This window comes from Lutra lutra, chromosome 10 (genome assembly GCF_902655055.1).
Source record: "Lutra lutra chromosome 10, mLutLut1.2, whole genome shotgun sequence".
Lineage (NCBI taxonomy): Eukaryota > Metazoa > Chordata > Mammalia > Carnivora > Mustelidae > Lutra > Lutra lutra.
Genome location: NC_062287.1, coordinates 77,445,305 through 77,464,565, shown reverse-complemented (window position 1 = coordinate 77,464,565; position 19,261 = coordinate 77,445,305). Strand labels below are relative to the sequence as shown.

Below are 19,261 nucleotides of genomic sequence, written 5' to 3'. Positions count from 1 at the left end.
ATATTGCAAGACAAGTACTGTTATTTTGCTTTATACAATATAGGATGTTTTTGCCATGAGGACCAACCTGTAGGGCTCATGTAGAATCTACTGCTTTAACTAGATGTGCACAGAAGAAATCACTTCCTTTAAAGGCATATCAAGTCTTATCCTCTTTTTGAGTTAGTTACCATTTATCTCCTTAAATCTTTCTGTACTTAAAGATATCCCAGCCACATCCACCAGCATACTATGCATACAGTCAGAAAGTTTGGCACCTGTTATAATATGCCAGCCCAGAAATCTGATTATAGAATATTAAATGGCATTGTATCATATCTGGAGGTATTTTGAATAAAGCCATTCTGTGGCAATCATATGGAAAACTATGCAATATAGTCCCTTTATACAGCAAACACAGCTCCGGTCTGATGCATCACAATGATGTATAATAAAATATTTGAAGTACATGTTCATTAATTACAGATTATAAAAAATAATAACAATTATCTCTCACATTTCACCTAATGTCTCCACATGATGAATCTTCAGCAGCAGATGTGTGCCCGTTTTTGACAACTTCTATTTTTCCTTGCTAATAGCTCTCTCATTTATTTTCCTGAACCTATGTCATCACTACTGGAAGAAGTCTTTCAGACACATACCATAAACAGTAGTTCATCTTCCCCAATACAAGCCTTGCATGACCAATTAGACCGATTACATGCTCCTTTCTTAGAATTTGACAATTCGATAGAAAAGAGTTTGGTTTCTATTTCTTCTGACAGGAGTATCTTAACTGGACTTTTCCTGCTGTGAAAGTGCCATTCGGGTCCCTGTTCCTTAATAATAATAATCCTGGTGGTTTTAAAGCTTGCTTTTCTGGACTTCGGGACTTTCTTTAAGGCATTTTATTTTACCTTCTCTTTCTGTGAACTGAAGCAACTTTATCATTCTCAACAAAACAAATGAAAAAAATGTGAACAAAATATAAAATTGTACCAGATGAAATAAGGAATGATGAAATTAGGATAAAAAATTCCCTTTTGTATCTATTCAATGAGTTATATACATTTCACTGAATACAGTGCACGCTCAGAGGTTGATGCACACCCTGATATAATCACAAATTAAATCCTGACCCCAGAGAGATTATATCATATATGGATCAAAATGTTAGACCTAGTGGAGGACATGAGGCATCTACATACATGGTTTAATGCATAGTAGAGGATCTGATGAAACCCTCCATGAAAGATCCAGATACAGTGCTGTGGAAGTTCTAAAGGGAGTCAAATTAGTTACGGCTTAAGAGGTAGAAATAGAGTAGTAGTTGAAAAAATAACACACATTACATGTGAATACAGAAAATTCAAAACTGTGTCCAGGGCATGGATCGAAGTCAGAAAGCATGGACATGATTCAATCTGTAGGTCATTTAGGCACAAAGTCAAGGAAATATCAGGGAGCAGTGAGAAGAGGTCATAAACTCAAGTAGGAATAAAATCTTGGAAGGCTATGAATGCATTTATTTGTAAAACAATCAGGAGTCAGCAGGCTTCAGGAAGATCAGCCTAGTGATTCTGTGGAGGATAGATGGGGAGCATGGAAGAAACTGACAGTCCTACTGAGAGACCATCTCACCGACTCCTTGAGGGTTACTGAGTATGAGGGAGCCTTTACAATTCTGAACGTGCTCAGCCTTATAAACAGGATTCCTTTTATTCTCTCATCCTTTTCATTTTCTTCAGCAAGAAAAACAGACTCTGGTAAATCAGTCTATTTAAAGTAACATTCAAATCTTACAGAGAAAAGGCTAGAAGTCCATTTAAGTCAGCAGAAAACTGAAGAACAACCATAGCTTGAATTTTGTGCATCAGTGATGTATATCTTCAATGGATTCTGTTCTGAAAACCACAAAGAATTCTGAAAGACTGTTTCTCCACTATTCTCTTTCTCTACTTGTAGTATTATCTGGCGCTGACTTAAAAAAAAAAAATGTTTTCCTTCTTCACATGCTAGGTAATGACTTGACCGCCAACATATCTAGAAGGTTATTTATGTTATGATTTCTCTTTCAGTCCAGAGAATGACACTCAGATAAAGGTTTTCTCCAGCATGCTAGCCCTGAATATGCGGACTGTGCTTTAAATACACTCCATTGAATCATTTAGCTTTCAGTAGAATATGTTTGGGCATCAACTCTGTCTAGAAGAAAGACTTTCATATATAATTCTATAAGCCATATGTTGAAAACCATATCTAGACAATGATAGCTGAAGAATTTTGAAAACTAAAGACATATGATAAAACATGCCGGCTTCCTTAATAAGCACACGTCACGTTTTGAACACATTATTTTGTTCATTTCTTAAATGCACAGTTGCATTAAAAAAAAAAGTCTAATGTTGACAGTGCTTTTTCTAGAGATATGGTGAAAAATCAAAACCTTAAATTAAATCTAGAAAGATCCCACAGCTATTACTAAGAGCCAAAACAAGACTAGATCTGTTTAAATGTAATACAAAGATTTATGGCATCATATATATTTGTCACACACCACTATTAGGCAACATAGAATCAAAAATCCTGGTAAAATCTCTCAGTTTAAAAGCTTAATATTTGCTCAGGGGAAGGCACGTAAAATCTTAGTGAAAAATGCTGCTGGCTGACTGGTAACTGTGCACAGAATGTGCCCTGGCGGGGTTTTCCATTGGCTTCCGGCACTCCCAACCGTTCTTTGTTAATCTGCAAGACACTCGATAGGTATATTATAGGACAGTAACAATTTGCTAAAATGGACTTTAATGAAAACTGGCAAGTATTTGTTTTTAATTAGAAGCCAATATGTCCTGGACAACAGATGCCCAAATCTCTTCAGAGAGTGTCTGGGAAATAAATATTTCTTAATGTTATGAATGTTGTTATTTTTATTGCAAGTGGCATTTGGCTTCCTCAAAAGTACAGCCCGCTTTGTGGATGTTACTACATTTATCTTCACAGCATGGTAAACAGGTGTCAACTCTGATTGTCCTGGTTTTGCAGATGGTCGAAAGAAACTCAGGAGTTCCGTGACTTGATCAAGGTCATAAAATGATTTGAAGCTGCAACTGCCACGGACCTACTCTGTTTCTTAGTAACTCTAGTTAAATAGGGCACAACAGAAGAAAGAGAGTATTTTTTTAAAGGACTGCTTACCATGATCCTGGTTTACATATTATCATTTAATCTTGATAATGGTGCAGATGAGAAAATGAAGCTTTTCGAGGTACCCAGTGTTTTTCAGGTTCATGGAGCAAATTCAAGGGTAGAGCCAGAGTGTGAATGCAGATGATTACCTATGACTCTTCTCACTGCATTTTGCAGGTTGTTCTTTACTACTATGACAGTTTGTCTCTGTTTCCCAAGATTACAGCATAGAAACAGCAGTTTTGATTGAGCTACTTGGGTATAAGAAGGTGAGGGAAGTAGGAGGTAATTGAATGCATGAATATCCAAATCTATCAGAATCTATCGCTTGCTTTAATCATCTTAAGTATTTTCCTTTAGCCTTCTTACTATTATATATCACAGCTAGTACTTTGAAGTTGTCCCCCCAACCCAGATTTAGCAGATGGGGAATCTGTAGAAATGTTCCTCTGAGGACTGAATATCTAGAAAGAAACTCCTCTATCTAGATTCCTTCTGCTTTTGCTGGAGGAGACTAGAAAGAAATGTCTGGCAAGGAGATATTGTGGACAAACTTACTACCCACTTCTCATGTCAGAGTTCCAGATTAACACCATCCATGGCTCCTTTCATATTTTGTTTTTTAATTCCACATGTTGGACTCATAAGGCAATATGTATTTGAGCATAAGCAGATACCCTAGAAAGGTCCAAGATTACACAAATTGAGTTATAATATAAAACTTACAGGAATTAATCCTTATGCATTTGCTGCTCATTTTGTTCCAAACTTTTCCAAAGAAAGTGTTTTTTTTTTAAGATTTTTATTTATGTATTTGACAGAGAGAGAGATCACAAGTAGGCAGAGAGGCAGGCAGAAAGAGAGGGGGAAGCAGGCTCCCCGCTGAGCAGAGAACCCAATGCGGGGCTCCATCCCAGCACCCTGAGATCATAACCTGAGCCTAAGGCAAAAGCTTTAACCCACTGAGCCACCCAGGTGCTCCGATTATTATTGTTAATAATAATGATGTACAAAATCAAGTTTTGTGGTTGGAATGTGTGTGTGTGTATGTGTAATGACAAGGAAAATCCCTTCAGTTTCAAAAAGGTTTATTTGAGATATAAAGAAATAATAATGTCATCTAACATAAGCTCATACTGTTTGCCAAAAGGGGAAAACCGATAAATTACAATAACCCAAAACTGCTAAGTCTTGTTTCATACTAACACAGTGAACTGAAATTGATTCGTATCATTCTCTGATGTCAAAGAATATTAGGAAAAGAACACAAATCATTGTTGCCCAACACATTTCATTATATTATATTCATTGCAAGGTCACTTTCTCATAATAAACACTAATCATTCTCTGGAAATTTCACCCATTTTAATCCCAACAGTAGGTGGATCACATCCAGCCATTCCATTGTTATTATACCACGTTTAATATAGGAATGTTGATTAATGAAAATAACTCAACCAGGAAAATTGCTATTGCTCCTTTGAAATTGACTTACAAAAACTGAGAAGTTTTATTTGCTGACTTAGGGGACAGGGTTGGTCTAAATGTAATAGACACAGAAACAGAGTAAGAGAAAGAGACAGTGAGAGAGGGACAGAGAAAGAGACAGAAGATTCTTACTCATCTGGAACAGGATGTATGTTTTAAAACATTTATTTATGAAAAAGAAAACTACTTGGGCAGATGCCTTATTTTATTTTTTTTAAAGATTTTATTTATTTATTTGACAGACAGAGATCACAAGTAGGCAGAGAGGCAGGCAGAGAGAGAGAGAGGGAAGCAGGCTCCCCGCTGAGCAGAGAGCCCCATGTGGGGCTCCATCCCAGGACCCTGGGATCATGACCTGATCTGAAGGCAGAGGCTTAACCCACTGAGCCACCCAGGCGCCCCATGGGCAGATGCTTTAAAAGAAAGCAAATATCCTGTTTAAAGTTTGGAAATAAAAACAATTCTAAATAAGGATCACAGAAGCAAATGACAGATTTGAGAGGAATAGCATAATTTTTGGAGTCCAGAATATGAAAAACAAATTTTAAATGTAGTGCCTCTTCATAATATGGTTGACTAGATCAGGGTTTATTGACTGGTTTTCCTGGTTCTAAAGAATGAGTCGATGAATAACTTTCAAAGCAATGGCTCCCTTCTAATGTTATTTCTGGGTTTATTTAAATCACTCATTTAAATCTTCATGAAAGTTATTTCAGAAAGAAATGGAAGGAAAATGGCAGTTAATTTTACTGCATTGGCAGGCATGGAAAAAGTTCAGATATTGTATATTTCAATATTACTATTCATATTTTTTTAACTTTTGCTTTTCCTTTTGAAATTATCCGCCAGTTTTCTTCTAAACTCTTTAAAGTGGTTATAATAATTGATTTAAAGCCATGGCTGTGCTTTCTGGTAACTAGGTGACCTGTTGGTCTGCTTCTACCATTTTCCTTTGAGTAAGGTTACATTTTTTATTTCATTCCATATCTGGTCCTTTTTAATTATATTCAGAACACTGTGTATTTTTTAAAAAATGCTGAAGACTAATGTATGGATACTTCTCAGAAAATGCAAGGCCTTTCCTTTATCTGGCAGTTAGGATATGGGTTAATCTTTGTGATTTCTTCAGGAGTTGAGTTATTCTAGGCTGTGTTATAAGTGCAATACTAATGGTGATTATTCCAACCACCAACCAACCCACCATCCCAGGAGATTGCTTCCTTCTTTTTTTTTTTTTTGCTTATGTTTTTACTTTGATAAAATATCAGAAAAAAAAGAAAGTTGCAAGAAGACTATAAGGCACTGCTGTATACCTTTTAACCGGATTTACCAGGGGTCTTTATTGGTTCCACTTGTGTCCTCTTTCTCCCTCCATCTGTCTGTCTGTCTGTCTTTCTTTCCTCCTCCCACTCCTGGAGAATGTGTTTATATTTTTATATTTATTTTGTTTTCTATGAACATTTTCAGATCACTTCTTTTTTTCTAACAATTTGTGAGTAAGTAGAAGTCATTGTATCTTTTTAATCCTAAACATTGACTTGTGTATTTTCAAAGCAAAGATGACTTTCATGACCACAGTATGCTGCATTTATCATTGATTTAACATTGATTAAGCAATATTGTCTAGTCCATAGTCTTTCATGACTATACTTTTTAAGTATAAGTATAGTATATATACTTTATAGTGTATATATACACACACACACACACACATCTATATAGTATTTATATCAAGTATAAGTATAGTATATATACTTTTTAAGTATATAAAGTCCACAAGCCAATCCTATACCAAGCATTATATGACCATGTCTCTATAGTCTCCTGTAACCTGCAATACTTAGTCAGCCTTTTTGTGTTTTTCCTGACTTTGATGGCTTTAAAAATTAAAGAACAGTTGTTTTATAAAATTCTACTTAATTTAAGTTTATTTAATCATTTCTTGTGAGATGAGACTTAAGTAACAGCTTTTTTTTGGCAGAAACATATTTTGAATATACATGTTATCTTTTTCAATGAACCCTGTTAGGGGGCTTATGATGGCAATCTCTCTCAATGTTAGTGCTTAACTTTGTTAAGGTGGTATAGGTGGGCTTAGTTGTTTCACTATGACGTTACCATTCTTTCCTTGTGATTGTGTGAGTTGGAGTCTTCTGAAAAAGAGGATGGGATTAGATGTGCAAGGAGTTATTAGGGAAAACCATATTTGAGAAAACAAATGGAAAGAGTTAAAGAAGAAAGGGAGTGGCATCAGATCTGGATTGAAGGAGTGGGGAGGATGGAGGTCTAGGCAGGAGATTCAGTTGCAAGAGAGTAAGAAATTTTCCTCTGAGCCAATGGTGGGGATTTGGGAACCAAAAACTAGCCTTGAAGAGATCCAAGTTTTACAGGATGGGAGACTTTTGTTGTGGGAGGCAGCCCTGTGCACCATAGGATGTCTAGAAGCATCCTTGGCCTCTATCTGCTATACACCAGTAACAGCCTCCCAGTTGTGACAAAAGAAAATGTCTCTAGATTTCACCAACTGTCACATAGGGAGGGGAAAAAATTGCTACTAATCGAAAACCATTGTTTCACACAAGTAGGTTTTCTATCCTCTGATGAAAGTTAGTATCTCTGAAGTCCCACCCTTGACAACATGAAATTTCCCCTAAAGTTATCTCTTCTTGCATGATGAGGTACGATTTGTGACCTATTACTAAGGCCTTGCTTACACATCTTGTGCATGAAGCTTGTTTACAACAGATGTGTCCTCTGGTGTCTAGCAAGGAGCGATTTCAGCCTAAAGCCTTCCCCACACTTACTGCAAATATAGGGTTTTTCCCTTGAGTGTGTTCTCTGATGTGTGCTGAGAGTTGCCTTATCACTAAAGCCCCGCTCACACTCCTGGCACACAAAAGGCTTCTCTCCAGAATGTGTCCTGTGATGTCTTATGAGAGCTGACTTCTGGGTAAAGCCTCTCCCACACTCCCTACACACAAAGGGCTTCTCCCTTGAGTGGGCCATCTTATGCCTGACTAGATTTGCTTTCTGGCTAAAGGCTTGCCCACACTCAGGGCAGACATATGCCTTCTCCCCAGAGTGTGTCCTCTGATGACTGATGAGATGTGACTTCTGTCTAAAGCCTCGCCCACATTCCCCACACACAAAAGGCTTCTCTCCTGAGTGCGTCCTCTGATGTGCAACAAGAGTTGACTTATGTCTAAAGCCACGCCCACATTCTTGGCACACGTAAGGCTTCTCTCCAGAGTGAGTCCTTTGGTGTGTCATAAGAGCTGACTTAACACTAAACCCTCGACCACACTCTGCACACATATAGGGGTTCTCTCCTGAGTGTGTCCTCTGGTGTGTGGTAAGGTTTGACTTATCACTAAAGCCTCGTCCACACTCCTGACACACAAAAGGTTTCTCTCCTGAGTGTGTCCTCTTGTGTTTCATGAGGTACGATTTCTGACTAAAGCTCCGGCCACATTCAGGGCACAAATGTGGATTCTCCCCTGAGTGAATTCTCTGATGTTTGCTGAGAGTTGATTTGTCTCTAAAAAGCCTCCCACAATCCCTACACACATAAGGCTTTTCCCATGAGTGGGTCCTTTGGTGGGTGATAAGGTTTGACTTATCCCGAAAGCCCCGCCCACACTCCTGGCACACAAAGGGTTTCTCCCCTGAGTGTGTCCTCAGGTGTCTGATGAGAGTTGACTTCTGGCTAAAGCTTCGTCCACACTCCTCACACGCGAAAGGCCTCTCCCCAGAGTGGGCCATCTTGTGGGTGACTAGGTTAGACTTCTGGCTAAAGGCTTGCCCACATTCTGTGCAGATGTAAGGCTTCTCCCCTGTATGTGATCTCTCGTGTGTGATGAGAGCTGATTTATAGCTGAAGCTTCGACCACACTCACTGCAAAAATAAGGCTTTCCTCCTGAGTCACTCCTCTGATGAACAAAGAGGGCTGATTTCTGGCTAAAGCCTAGCCCACAATTTCCACAATTCGCTACTTCAAATCCTGAGAAACCTACCCACTTTAATACTTTCTCTGTTTCTAAATGGTTTGCCTTCTCAGCTGAGCTGAGCTTTATTTCCACCACTGTCTTGCCTTCCCTCAAGCTTATCAGCTGTCCATCAGGTGGGCTGAAGAAAGCTCTGGAGGTGAACCTCCTCCTTGTCCTCTCCAGCAATGATTTGGAGCCTTCTTCTCTGTCATCGTCTTTCACTCTGTCATGGCAGAAGCTTTCATAAGAGAGTGATTGCTGCTGCTGCTGTTTATGGTAGGCTGGGCAGAGAGTGCCTGCTAGCAAGCCTGGGCAGATTGGAAGGCAATGATCGTGTAGCCTGTGTTGGCGTTGCCAACTGCAGAAGTCCAGAGCAGAGGAGGAACCAAGTTGAATTTCTGGCTTTGCATCTGCTGAGCAGGAGCTGGGCTGAGCTTCACCCTCTTCTGTCCAGGGTTCCTCCCCATGCTCTAGCAGAATGACAAGTGTTGGCTTGGGAAATGGGATTCCCAGGGAGACCAAGTTGCTATAGTTTTCCAGCATCACACACCTGTACAGCATCCTCTGAGCGTGGCTCAACAGCCACCACTCTTCCCGGGTGAAGTCCACAGCTACATCCTGGAATGACACAATGGCTGCTTCTCTCCTGGCTGTTAGCCCCGAGGCCATTTTTCTGGTCACCTGAATGGTCTCCCAGAAGAAGGGTGAGGTCTTCTCTCTGCTCATATTTGGCTCCTGTGCAATAGCTACCCCCAGGACAGAGTCTACATGCCTGACCCTGGATGCAGGGACTTGTCACTGAGAGGCTAAAGCCAGTGGGGACACAATTGCAATGTCTGTTCCACGGCAGGTATGACACTGTAAGGGATAACAGATTAGAGGCAGACTCCTTATATCACACCTATCTTTCTTTAAGAAGTTTTATAATTTTAGCTTTTATGTTAAGGGTATGATCTATCTCAAATTCATTTCTGTTTGGTGTATAATAGAGATCGGGGTTTTTTTTCTTCCCATATGGAAAAGAAGTTTTCCCAACACTTCTTAAAGAGAGTTCTCTTTTCCCTTTAAAGTGCATTGACGTTTTTGTTGAAACCATTGGGTTATATAAGTATGGGTCTCATTTTTGACTCTAGTCTGATCTCTGCTATGTTCTGCTAGCTTTTGATGGTGTCCATACGTGAGCTGGAAGATTTGGCTACACTTTCAGATAGGTTTGCTTAGTTTCTCAATTTCACAAAGTTCTGGAATCCAGTCATTTAGAGAATGGCCAAGACTGGGTGACTTCTCTTTACCTACCAGGTCTTTATCCACTGTTTTTTTTTTTGTTTGTTTGTTTGTTTGTTTTTCTCAAGGGTGGGGTGGGGAGAGAGAGAGGCATAATTGCCTGTCTGAGCTGAGGTTCCTCCAATCTACAGTCTCTTCCAACTAGCTCTTGGCATCCTCAGTCCTCCCATGGTACAACCTGGCAATGACCCCAGAAAGAAGTAGCTACTGCTCTCTCTTCTTCTCTGAAGTGTTTGTTTCTCTATAAAATTCAGTTCAGTTAGCTTCATCCAATCCTCCACTCTTCTCTACTTCATAGAAAAGTGTGGTTTTTATTTTTTTAATGTTTTTCTTGTTGTTACCATTGGAACAAATGTCTTTTTTTTTTTTCTTTTATAGTCTAACTGACAGCAGAAGTATTCCTGGTGGGGAAAAATAAAGGGAGAGAGATTAGAATTGTTTATGAGGAAAATAAAAAAAGAACTCACATTTTGAATCTTTTGTGCTACCAATTTTTTTTCCCTCTTATCATAGTTATCATAAATTGGCTATGTTTTTGCCCTCAGCCATTGAAATTTACTCATAAGTTTACAGTTAATATTTAACTTTAGTAACATTATTCTAGGATCAAATATCAAAGTTTTACCTTGCTTTTGTGATGGGAGATAAAATGGAATGATAGAGGTCCATATAACAATCAAAAGAACAGGAGTCACCTTCGTAATTTTTTCTCCTGTTATTTATATTTGGCTGCTGAATATGCTATCCAAAAAGGCCTTCTCAATGACCCTTGAGAAAGTTCTTTTCAGCAGACACTGAGTAGTAAAACAAGTCAGAAGTTGTTCATTATTTCACAATGAAAAAGCAGCAAGCTATATATCATTTAAATAAGAAAGAGAATGATGACTATGACATTATGAAGTGCAGAAATAAGATGATTTTTTTTAAGTAAGTTAGAGAAATCATCCCTGCTGGTTACAGTGACACAGTGACGCTTAAAATGAGGACACAAGAAGCTGATAACAGGAACATTTATTTGGGTCTGGCATTGGCTATTGATTCACAAGTAAGCCTGGGTCTTGGATTCTAGCTGGGAGCATTTGGACAAGTCCAGTCAAACACAGCTTCACTAGATGTACAGACTGTTTGAAACTGTTTTTGTTTTATTAAAGACAGCATTCACTGTGGTGCTGCTCCTACAGTCTTTCAAGGCATATAAGAGAAGTGAATAGACAATATGAAGGAAGAAAAGAGTCTCTTTGTGTGCTTTCCCTGTTTTTCACTTACTTTCCCATGTTTACCCTCCCCTAGCAATGTTTCAGCATTCAGACTACACAGGAAGGGTTATCTGAGTGCCAGCACTCTTCGCACTGTTCACACAGAAGGGCATGATGATAATCATGGTGATAATAATAATGGTTAATAATAAGAATGATAAAAATAAATGAGATTCTTTATGTTTCATGTAGAGGCCAGCTTGTAGGCACAAATACAAGCAAATATCATTCAAGAATCTAAATGCTCACTGTAGAATTCTCTATGGGTAATATGAAAAGATAAAATGCTTATTCTCAGCATTTGAGCCTCAGAATTGAGGCCCAAAGCAAGATGATTCTCAAAATATCAGTGTAACTCAAGCTGACAATAGGAAGAGGGAAATAAAGGGAATTCTTTGATCCAATAAACTTGAAAATCATTTGGTTAATCCATTTATACATGTTTCTTAATTAAAAATCTTCTCCAATACTTCAGTATGTCTAAATTCACTCTCAGGCACCAAGATAAAGACATGGGATGTAGTGTTTCTGAAACATATTTGATGAAGAAATTTCTTTCCCAAAAGTATCTTCTGAGACAACTATTCTAAAAAACATGCTTTAAAAAAAAAAAAGTCCAAAAGGAATGCTTTATTTCATTCATAGCTCTTTGAAAATTTTTATGGAAATTGAATCATTTAGTTTATGGGAAGAAACCAGAGGAACTCAAGATATATGGAGAAAAGTATATAGTATAACATTCATAAAAGATTGGTCTTTGTCCTTGGTTAATGCTCAAGGAAATTAAATCATTAAACAGTGGCCCTTTCCTCCCATATTTTCTAAGTGCAACATGTTTCATATCTTCATCAGGAGGTTTTGAGGTAGTGTTGTGTTGTGAGTGTCATTGATGTAGATGTGTGTACATGTGTGTTTATTGTGCATTTTAGAACATCTGATGAAACTAAACAGTGAGTTCCATAAGAGAAAAGACCAGCTGTTATCATTTTTGTTTTCCAAAACTAAACTGTGTCTATAAAACAAATAGAAGCTTTGAAGTAAACCACTTCATGTAATTAAACCACTTCATCTAGGTCCTTTTCAAATTGGTATCTTTTGCAATCTACAGTTTGCAAGATCATTTTCCTATGATATATAACAATAAATATTTACTAAGTATATAATATGGTCAGGTGATATAGGCTACATGCTAAGGATTCTTCTATTTCCACTGCCCATTTATCAAGGAGCTAAAAATATTAGAGCACAGTTTATTTCATAATATGGAGGTAGTTTGAGCTTAATAACTTTAATTAAGAGACCTAAACAGCTGTGAAGAAGCTACTACTGCAATAGCATTTAGGTTACTAGAGGGCTCTCTGCTTGATCAAGAGAAGTTAAGGTATTCATACACCCTTAACCACCTGGAAAGTAACAATCAGAGGTATAATTAGAGAATGGATAGAGACTAGTGCTTTTCTTTCCAGGTGAACAATAAAAAATGAATGTCAATTTCAGCATAAGGCTTAGGGATTAACTATAAAGAGCAACTTATAAATATCTCAGGTACTAGAGGACCTCTGAATGTCATTCCAAAATTTCAGACAGGGGACTGCGGTGGTCAGTGGTGGGGGCATGAATAAAGGCAAAACCATGAGGGAAGTGAGGGTGGGAATGGAAGTAGATTAAATTAGATCAAATGGCAACAGAGTAAAAGTGAGAGAAGCTAAAAGAGTGAAATAAGGGTTCATATTCTCATAATAGTGCATTGGCAAAAGAATGAAATTTAATAATATTTAAGAATTAGTCATAGCTATCTTGGACAATGATCTTGGCAATGGCAGTACACAGTGCCTTCTGTGAAAAATCCATCATTCTAAGTTTTCTATAAAAATAATAATGTGTCTATGTGTGTGTATGTGTGTGTGTGTGTATTTAAAATATGAGGTAAATGTTCTCATGTTCCTCATCTGAGGAATGAGGCACTGGTTAAGTGATTTTTCAAAGTATTAGAGTAAAGGACAGAACCAGCATGAGACAGAAGTTAAACTCATTGTTAAGGCATGGGTAAGGACAAAGAGAAATGGAAATGGAAAGGACAAAGTTCCCTCCAATTTCCACCAAGTCACAATAAGCTATTCTCAACATGGAAGTGTCTAACATAGTAAATTCTGCAAATATAGGAAATATTGGGGACAATTGTTAACCACTTCAAATATATATACTTAAAACTGCTATATGGAAATAAAAAGAGCTAAGGATTCAAACAGCAACCTAGTTTTGGCATCTGAGCCCTTATCAGTATGATCTACTATCTCTCTGGACATAAACTCTCTAATATGGGTCCAGACGACTTTGTAAGAAGAAACCGAGCCCATAAGTAGAGCAGAGAACAAGGGAACAGAGTAAGCCATTTCCTATAAAACAAACAAACAAACAAAAAACACTAAGAAATAACAACTTGTTTATGTGCTTGTTTTAATTTTGAACTGATATAGTATTAGTCCTATATCTGTAGGAATAAGTAGTCAGTCACAGTCAGTGTCTTTTAAGGACGCGTGCTTAACTATTATTTTGCCAAGTATAAAGAAAGGCCAGTGATCAAGGATAGAAGACAGCCAAGAGTTGGCCACAGAAGATTCCATGAAAGCACACCCAGCGCTATCTTTCATGCCATCACTGCCTTTTGCTTCCTTGGTCAAATCCAAGAAATAGTTGCATATGGTTAGGCTTCCCAGATGTTCTCAACCGTTCACCACATGTCAGCTGTAAATCCAAGGGAAGGATTTGGACTGGTTTCATATATTCTTTTTTAACTTCCTTATAATTAAAGAACTAGATGGTCTTTATATTACCATCTTACCAATTCACTAGTAAATAAATAAAAAGGACATTTAAATATATATCTGTACTATAACAGCAGAGTCAGAACTAGAACAGTGAACTCATAGATTATCTGTTACCTGAGGAAGAAAACACATTTTTGTTAGAACTATGTTATGTATATTATTCTTATATGTGATATGGAACACAGTATCAAGAAAGAGAGAGAGACAGTACCAACCATATACACTAAATTTCTGTACCCTTAACAAAATTTTAGAGGAAGGCCTGAGGAAACCAATGTGTATTGGGCTCTCATGATTTATAAGAGTGTAATAAATTTTTAAGATTAGGTCAGTTTTTAAATCTATGTAAATTTAAAAAATCAGATTGATGAAAAAGGAAAAAGACTTTCAGTTATTTATCTCAAATTCTTGAAAATGCTAAAGCCAGAAGTTTATAGTAAAATATCAGATACATCTCTTATAGATAATAACGTCAGTTTATTGGTATTGTTATCTCTCTATCTTCTTATAGAAAACAAACTCAGGATTAAAGTGAGCAAAAATCACACTAATAATTGTGTTTACTGCCAACCTCAGACTCATTTGGAAAAATTTTCAAGAAAAAATATTTTCAGAACTTTCAAATAGGCTATAGTTACAGTCTGTGAGAAAACCAACATTTTATAAGTTAGTAAGAATCCTGATGAATATTACGTGATGATTTTTATATGTGTTAGAGAACACACGATTTACATCCCTTAAATTAAAGCAATCAGGAATTAAATAATGGCTTGAACTCAGTGGGATGCACCCCCAGTATGGTTTACAGATGGTAGCAGTTAGATATGACTCCTGGTCCTGCTCGTTAAAGTGGTGGGTTCAGTAATGAGCAAGTTACTTTCCCTTCTTTACACACCAACTTTTCATCAGTGAAATGGAGATAGTATTGTATGACATAGTTTCTATAGGTAACCATATGGCATTTGTACACTTACATTTATTTTAAGAGATGGATTTCATTTCAAACAACTACAACAAAAACAAAACAAACAAACAAACAAAAAATCCCAAGAAAACGACAAAAGAACACAGGGAAAATTTTGGAGGTGATGGATATTGTGATTGTGGTGATGGTATATCAGGGGTAAACATCTGTCCACACATCAAGTTATATGTAGTAAATATGTGCAATATTTGTATCAACTATACTTCAATAATGGCTTTTTAAAAAGGAAAATAAAATGAGAAAGCGCCCAACAGTGGTTACTAATATTATTTTATTTGTGTTATATATATAATTTTTCTTTTGTTTTTGTTTTTTGGGGTTTTTTTAGCATTTTGTTTTTCTTAATTTATTTCATTATGTTAAATTAGCCAGCATATAGTACATCATTAGTTTATGATGTAGTGTTCAAAAATTCATTAGTTGTGTATAAGACCCAGTACTCATCACAACATATCCCCTCCTTAATACCCATAACCTAGGTACTCCATCCTCTCACCCCTCTCCCTTCTGTAACCCTGTTTGGTTTCTGGAACCCAGAGTCTCTCAAAGTTTTTCTCTCTCTCTGATTTCTTTCCGTCCAGTTATCCCTCCCTTCCCCTATGGTCCTTGGTGCTACTCCTTGTGTCCCACATATGAGTGAACCCATATGAAATTGTCCTTCTCTGCTTGACTTATTTCAGTCATCATAACCCCTTCAGTTCCATCCATGTCGATGCAAATGGTGGCTATTCATCATTTTTGATGGCTGAGTAATATCCCATTATTTATATGTACCACATCTTCTTTATCCATTCATCTGCTGAAGGGTATTTTGGCTCCGTCCACAGTTTGGCAAACCCTTGTGTTGAGGACTGACTTTCAATAAATCACAATGAGGGCGTTCTTAAGTATTATTAGTGAATCTCTCACCACTTCTATGTATCTGTGGTTTAATAGTTACAAAACACAAGCCCACTTGGATTAAAAAAAAAAAAATCTGGGGAAATAAAACCACCTTCCCAAGGTCATGTTCCTGAACCCATGTGCTTAACTCCCTCACAATAATTCTTCTGGCTATGCAAAGTGAGTTTGTGTTCCTGATAAGAATCCCAAGCTACTGCAAGAAGCCAAATCCCAAAATTAAAATAAAATAAATTGGAGTATAATAGCATGAATTAACATTAAGTACAATTGAATTTTTTTGGAAATGGTCAGGAAATTCTTCTGAATTTAGCCAAACTAAGTGGACAAAGTTTGACATTAGCTTACTTGCCATATTAGACCATCCTTTCCCTCCTAGATCTATCTTCTTTCTTGAAGACTTCTCTGAGTTCCTGCTTCTAATTTTCAGTACCCCATTCCCTACAGATCCATGTTCGATACCAGGATAGACTAAGACATTAAGTGGTATCAGTTAGCCTTTTAATAGGTTAGGAATAGCAACCAACACAGACATGTAACCACCAATGGGGGGTTGAGGTTGAAATATGTGGAGATTTTGAAATCTGAAATAACAATTTTTAGATATTCACCTACTCTTCCTTGACCCTTTAGCTTAGAATTCTCTATGCTTCTTAAAAAATGTCATTGTAAGATTCCAAAAGACAAAACATGTTTATTGCAGGGGGAAATATATATATATATATATATATATATATATATATATATATATATGAAGAAGAAAGCAAGGAAACCCTCCAGACTCTTCCTTCTGGAGACATCCATTGTTAACCCCCCTTGGTACACTGATTTCTAGATCCTTAGATGTGAAATTAGGTCCTCTATTCTCTGAATCGTGACAGCTCTTTGCACACTCAAACACAATTATGCTGAGCCTGTCTTTAGTTTTTCTCCGCTCAAAATCAAACAAAAGCCAAAACAAAAACCCAACACACTTCTTCTTAGCATTAAGTGTTTAGAACCATGCCAGTACACTTTGTCAGTCAAAGGAATAAGAGATGTTTTCTGTTCCTCTGAAAAAATTATAATGAAGCAAAGTTTAGTCTATCTAGCAGTCTCTCTTTCTGAGCTTTGTCTGAGCCAGGAGTTCAAAAGTGAGGCACAACAAAATGGTTTAGAATGTTGACACATATTTAAAATTAGACTTCATGTAATCGTTTGACATATAGCTTTCGGGTAAAAACAATCAAAACAAGATTTCTGCTTATATTTTGCTTACCTTATATCAGGTAGTAAGATCAGTTAGTTGATAAGAATTTGTGATGAATAAATATTTTATCTTTCCTCATTTTTCAAGATACGGTAAATTGATGAATATTTCTTCAAATGAACACTATCCAATAAAAACAACTTGCAATAAAAGAATGTAAAATGGTATGAAAGTAGAATTAAGGAGGCTCATTAAAATCTCTACATCTTCCAAGCATGTACAGTGTTGAAAATTCGTTAGCTGTTTAACACATTTACACACCCTTTAAAACCATACAAACTGATTTTATTACTGGGCTTTTATTTTTTCATTTTCAAAAAGGATTATATATTTTTTCATCTCTGAGGCTCCTAAGGTTTAAATGCAAAATAATTAACATAGAGTTCTTGCTAATTAAGTCAAGCAGAGGAGATTTAACTGACACTATGCTAGGTTCTCAATTAAAAGACTGTCTCATTGCATTAAACAGAGTGCATTTATCACAGATAAACTTGCATCCTATTTATCTGATATGACAGTTAATGGGTAAAGAAAATTAATCTTCCCAGTGTTGTAGGCAACAAATGCATTGTTGTCTTCCTTCTAATTGTCTGACCTAGAATGTCTGAAGCAAAAAAAGAAAAGCAGAAAAAGAAAAAAAAAAAGGATATACACTATTGTCTTTAAACTGAACTGGAATATAATAAAACCTAAAGTAAGTTTCATTTCAATAAGTTGAGTAGTGCTATTGAACTAAATAAAAAAAAAAGAAAAGAAAAATCTTGACGGTCTATGCATAAACATATATAAGCTCTACTCAAACATGATTAAACACCAAGGGATGTATGGTAACTTAAGTTATAAGACAGACACAAAATTGAAACAACTAGGGTATCCTGTGCTTCTCTTAAATATCAAAAAATATGGTGAAATTATTTCACCAACTTCTTTTAATATATTCACTTATTAATTTACTTATATTTATTGAATTCCATTTAATGCCAGCCACAGTGTTAAATGCTACACACATAAATACAAGGAACAGCACATATCTGTCAGCTCAAATTTTTTATTGTACTTTATGGAAAATTGAGAATTTTGAATACAAGTAGGACAGATACAAACTTATGGATGTAACTTAGAATCTGACTCTGTTAGGATATAAGTCTCTTTTGACTGGCAGAGTAAATATACTTCATATCAGTGGCTTAAATAAATACCAATAATAGATTTCTAAGTTTACTTTTTAGCATATGCTTAAGAGGTTTTCTCTCAAAATTAATTAATTTTAGAATTGTCCACATTCATTAAAGTATTTTCTTCATATTTTTAAAATATCATAAGTTGTTTTTCTGAATGGCCATATTCTTAACATACAACTGGATTTTTTTTAAAGTGATTTTATTTTTAATGTATTTTTCTGCAGTTAGAATATACTTAGCTAACTCAGTTTCACATGACTTTGATTTGCTACTGAGTATATTTTATCAATATGTCATATAAAATGCCTTGACTTTTCAAGCAAGGGCCAAGAAAAAAAAAATCTTCAGTGATCCTGTAATAATTTCAGTACCAACATGATTTAAGGTTTGATCAGAGTCAGGAATATGGATTTGTAAGGCAAACAAATCAAATGTTAAAATGGAGCAGTTTGAGTATTTATAATAAATTTGCTCCTATAATTCTGCAGAAATATGCTCCTATGCCCTAGAAAAATGGGGAATGGAAAGAGTAATAAATCAGCATGGCTATATTGGTCTTAGATTTTATGCAAGCACCTAAAATAAATTGTATTTTACACTAACAGAATGTATTTCTCTTATTCTTAAAATTTCACACTGTTCTCTGACAGTTAAACTAGTTCAATCAAATAAGGTCAGCCTGGCAAATAGTAAATATTTTACAGGGTTTCAATTATCAGGAGAATAAACTAGAAAAGAAAGAAGCCTTTCACATATCTTTTGTGATCCATACCATATTTATATGGCATTCCCCAACTGTTCCATTTCCCTATTGATATAGTGACTGATTTGTGACATTCAACAGATTCACAAATTAGTGCTTTACCACATTCCATCCCATTCCATTCCATTCCAAGTTTTAGCACATGACTGAGGCCAGATCAACTAAGGGATGT

At 36.4% G+C, this 19,261-nt stretch overlaps 1 protein-coding gene across 3 annotated transcripts in view; it reads right to left on the bottom strand.

The window, feature by feature from the left end:
* Positions 1-6,082: 6,082 nt before the first annotated feature.
* LOC125080037 (zinc finger protein 133-like) overlaps positions 6,083-19,261 on the bottom strand; it is a 50,938-nt gene continuing 37,759 nt past the window's right edge. For 2 of the 3 annotated variants that reach the window (XM_047693836.1, XM_047693837.1), the window contains exon 2: positions 6,083-10,328. In XM_047693836.1, coding sequence (XP_047549792.1) covers positions 7,393-9,369 — 1,977 coding nt within the window. In that variant the 5' untranslated portion in view covers positions 9,370-10,328 and the 3' untranslated portion in view covers positions 6,083-7,392. The remainder of the gene's footprint in view (positions 10,329-19,261) is intronic. The other variant, XM_047693838.1, reaches the window with a different exon arrangement.